The 4,137-nt window shown below is 41.4% G+C and overlaps 1 protein-coding gene across 1 annotated transcript; it reads right to left on the bottom strand.

Moving 5' to 3' along the window:
• On the bottom strand, window positions 1,707-4,133 carry LOC109821763 (50S ribosomal protein L3-1, chloroplastic; the record flags this gene model as incomplete). The annotated part of the gene is made up of 2 exons (XM_020387923.1): window positions 1,707-2,219; window positions 3,944-4,133. Coding segments are annotated over 2 exons (480 nt in total), but the record flags the coding sequence as incomplete, so codon positions are not given.

Raw genomic sequence — 4,137 nt, 5'->3', positions numbered from 1 at the left:
GGCCATAACCATAGCCGCACCAGGCTCTCCTTAACCTGCAGAACCATTTCGAGAACCGGGGGAGGCGGCGAACACGCAGGGGGAACCAGATAAGCCTCCTGATCCTGACCAAGGAGGACCTGAGCTTGTCCACGCGGCTCTTCTTTCTGGAGAACTGGTAGCTCCGCAGGAACAGCTGCCTCTTCTCCACGTACATGCAGTATCCTTCATCAATATGGTTCTGCTGATGATAATAATTGTCACACCTCACCATCATCATACAAACCGGTGAAGTAGAGGATGGGTTGTTTGTTCAGGTGAGATATATGCATGCATCTGACTTTTGGGAAAACTGGGGAAAATCTGAGAAAGGAAGCAAGAGCAAAAGTAGAGAGAGGAACAAGAAAGGAGAGGAGAGGAGAGGAGGAGGATGGAAAAAGTCAAAGTCCATTTACATTGTTGGACTATATTTTAAGGGTTAATTACACTTAAATACCTACACTTTCCCTCAAATTTCACATAAACACCCAAAGCTCTCATCGTTAAAGAAAATTAATTAAACCCCGCAAAAAAATAAATTGCCGCTAAAAAATAGTAAATGACATAAATGCCCCCCTCCCCCTGCGTGGCAACCCAAAACCTTTATTCGGTAAGTAAACCTGCATGTGGTCTTTTTGTAACAAATAAAACTATAGAATGTCTCTTTGCAATTGAGTGAGACACAATGATCTGTTCGCAATTAACCCTATCAGTATTTATAATTAACCATCCAGCGTTATTTTCTTCTGTTATGCTAAGGTTTCACTTCGAAATCATGCGATAAAAAATTAATTTTGCTTTGAGAATAAAAAGCAACATTTTTAGAAACCGTACGAGTCTAAATATGACTAGAAAACATATTAACATGAAAGAAGATCCTCTGGGTAACCTACGAAAACATGAAAAGGTCAGGATCTGCTGAGCTCGCAATACCAAGAGTGAGCAGTAAACGACATGACAGTCAAGATGAAAATGTCAACTGAACAAATGAGAAGCTATCAAAAAGGGGTAAATATCCCCCTCTCCATGTGGCTACACGAAAGCTATCGACGTTTACTTTACGATCTAATCGCCCAAAGTCATGAATGTGGTCCTAGAAGTTATGAACTTGACCCTGGGGATTTATTATTCAAACTAGAAGCTTTCCAGTATGCAGAATCGCCAGCTTAGCCTCTTGATTGCCAAAAAATAGAGACGGCTGCTGCTTCTGACGTCTCTGATGAGGCGTAAACCCGTGTTATGTACCAATTATCTCCTGAAAGGATTTTTTTGGTGCGCACATAACTTTCAACAACTGATGATGGATGAAATATTGCATCGAGAACCTAAACTGGCTCACCACACAACTCGCACACGGTGGCTTCATTCAAAGAGGAAAAAGGATTAACTGCACATAGACTCCCTGTAGCGTCGCTGTTTTCGTACTCACTACCCCTGCGGTTTACATTGGACGCTTGGGCAATTTCTAGACTCTTTACCCAGAGAGAGATTTTGGCATTGCATTGTCCCTGATTGAAATTAGGGAGTCTGTCTGAGGGTAAACGAGTCAAAAAATAAGCCCTGAAAGTCTATCTGCAACTCTGAAACTACAGGGGTAGTAAGTTCAAAAACTGAGAGTACACTATGGGGAACCTATGCGCAATTAACCATAGGAAAAAAGCTTCAGAAAAGCTAGAGCAGAAACATAGTGAGAACTTCCTTGGGATTCCTTCCAAAAAAATTTTCCAAAACCCAATGGAGATCACAGCTAATAACTGAAAACTTAATCACAACTTGTACTTGCAGAGTTTGTCAAGGGGAAAAAGAACTTGTACATCAACAGTTATTAGCCATTACAGTACTCAAACACAGAAGCTGAAGCACTCTAAGCATGAACAAATCAAAGAAGCCATCAGGAGGAGGAAGGAACAACTAATTCTTTGGTATGTTTTTGCCGACAATTTTGGCTGGCGTTATTCGAAGAAGATTGCCAGGTTTTCCAGGAACTGCCCCTTTTATCAAGACTACTCGTAGCTCATTGTCGATCTTCACAATCTTTAGCTTTCGGATCTTTGTTTTGGTTCCTCCCATTCTCCCGGGCATCTTCTTTCCCTTGTAAACATGCCCGGGTGTTGTTCCTGCTCCTATTGAACCCAAGGCCCTGTGGCTTTTAGAACCATGAGTCATTGGCCCACGTCGGAAATTATGTCTTTTTATACCACCTGTACAAGTTAAAAAAACGTTCCAATCACCATATTGTCAGAGGAACATTCACTGCACCAAAAATTCAAAGTTATAGTGAGGGTTGATGTATAGTTTTATGTCCGAGTATGCCTTCTACAGGTTGAGCGCTCTTTTATGGGGCAAAACTTGGACTCATGAAGCAGGATCTCTCTTTTTTAAATCCGCTTAATTTGTGGCCGATAAGACTTGAAACTGTGGTGCTTTGACGCCATGTCAAAAGACCTTTATATTGCACCGAAGCTCCGAAGTTGTGGTGAGGGTTGAGGGTCACAATTTTGTTCTCTTAACGCATGTATCATCTTGCTTAACTCCTATTGACCCTCACCAAACCAATCAGAAAGGTTGAATACAGATTCATACAAGTGGGAATAAGTTGCTGAAGCATCCACTCATTTCCTAACAAATATGTGAATAGATACTGTATGTGCCCTTACATTATCAGCACTCCCTGACCCTTGCAAGATTAGTACAAAGTTGAGAACGAATTCCAAGAGGATTATAATCCAAAGTTCGCTAACATGCTCTAAACTGCTTTTGCATGCAAAAAGAGATTACGCTAGCTTTCTGAGCCGCTCATTTGCCTTTCTTCAATAAAACATTTGAAATGGAGTTTATTATAGATATTCTCAACTTAATTAAGACAATTTCTTCACATGATGCAATTCAATTTCTTTATTTCGAAAAACAAATGATATTTTAAGTGAGGATAGAGTTTATAATTTGGTATCAACTTATCTGATCTAATTCAGAAATGTACAAACATTTCTCCGTTTCCAATATAACCAATAAAAAATGTACACCCAAATTATAAACATTTTATAAAAGCTAGTTCTAATGCAGAGTAAAGTAATCTATTACTATATACTAAATAGCCACTACCGGTTACATGAGTGACAAGTGGTAGCTCTTTTAGTTTGTATATTATGTTATATTCATTTTCATGTCTTTTCTATTAATGTCAATTATGTTATATTAATTACTCTTTCGAAAGTATGTCATCATCTCTACATGAGTTCTATAAAAAAAATTATAAATTAATGTCATTTCACTTTCTCATCATCAAATTCTATGAGGGACCTAGGGGAACTCAAAATTCTACAAGGGAACTAGGAGAACTCACCCTAAAAGCTAGCTATTACTATTGAAAAATTCTTTAAGGACCCAAAATATGGGACCAATAAAGGGGACAAGTGAGGTGTCCCCCTCCTATTGGATAATGAGAGTTGGGGGACACCTCACTTGTCCCCTTTATTGGTCCCATATTTTGGGTCCCTCTAGCAAAGCTCATTACTATTTGATTGAGGATCCCAAATCCTCTACACACACCGCACTTGATCAATGTGGGACTAAATGGACCCTAACATACAACCACGCTTCCGCAACTCCAGCACCCACCCGGGGCTGGTCGTGCACTAGTGCACAGTTGAACACAACAATCCTGAGGCCACCCATTTTGCTTTGCACTTAACTAGTCCCAGGTAAACACTGCAATGTGAGCGTCAATGCCCGAACCGATACGAATGTGGGGTAGGCTCCGACACCACTACGAATGTGGGACTAAATCGACCCTAACAAATTCCGGTGCAATTGCGCGGGTAACGATCTGGTAAGTGTGTACACTATCTATGAACCGCACTGCATTGTATGCCCACCAAGTATTCGTGAAAATTTCCAACCGAACAAGAAAGCAGAAACAACAGACCTTGAAACCCTTTTCCGATCGAATTCCCACTCACATCGACGAGATCCCCCTCCTTGAACACCTCCTCGAGCACGAGCCTCTGCCCGGGCTCGAACCCCTCCACCTTCTCCAGCCTAAACTCCTGCAGGTGCCTCATCGGCACGGCCCCGGCCTTCTCGAGGTGCCCGAGCTCGGGCTTCGTCAGCTTCCGGTCC

This window comes from Asparagus officinalis, chromosome 8 (genome assembly GCF_001876935.1).
Source record: "Asparagus officinalis chromosome 8, Aspof.V1, whole genome shotgun sequence".
NCBI lineage: Eukaryota > Viridiplantae > Streptophyta > Magnoliopsida > Asparagales > Asparagaceae > Asparagus > Asparagus officinalis.
The sequence above is the reverse complement of the archived record's forward strand: the minus strand, read 5'-3'. Positions and strand labels throughout refer to the sequence as shown.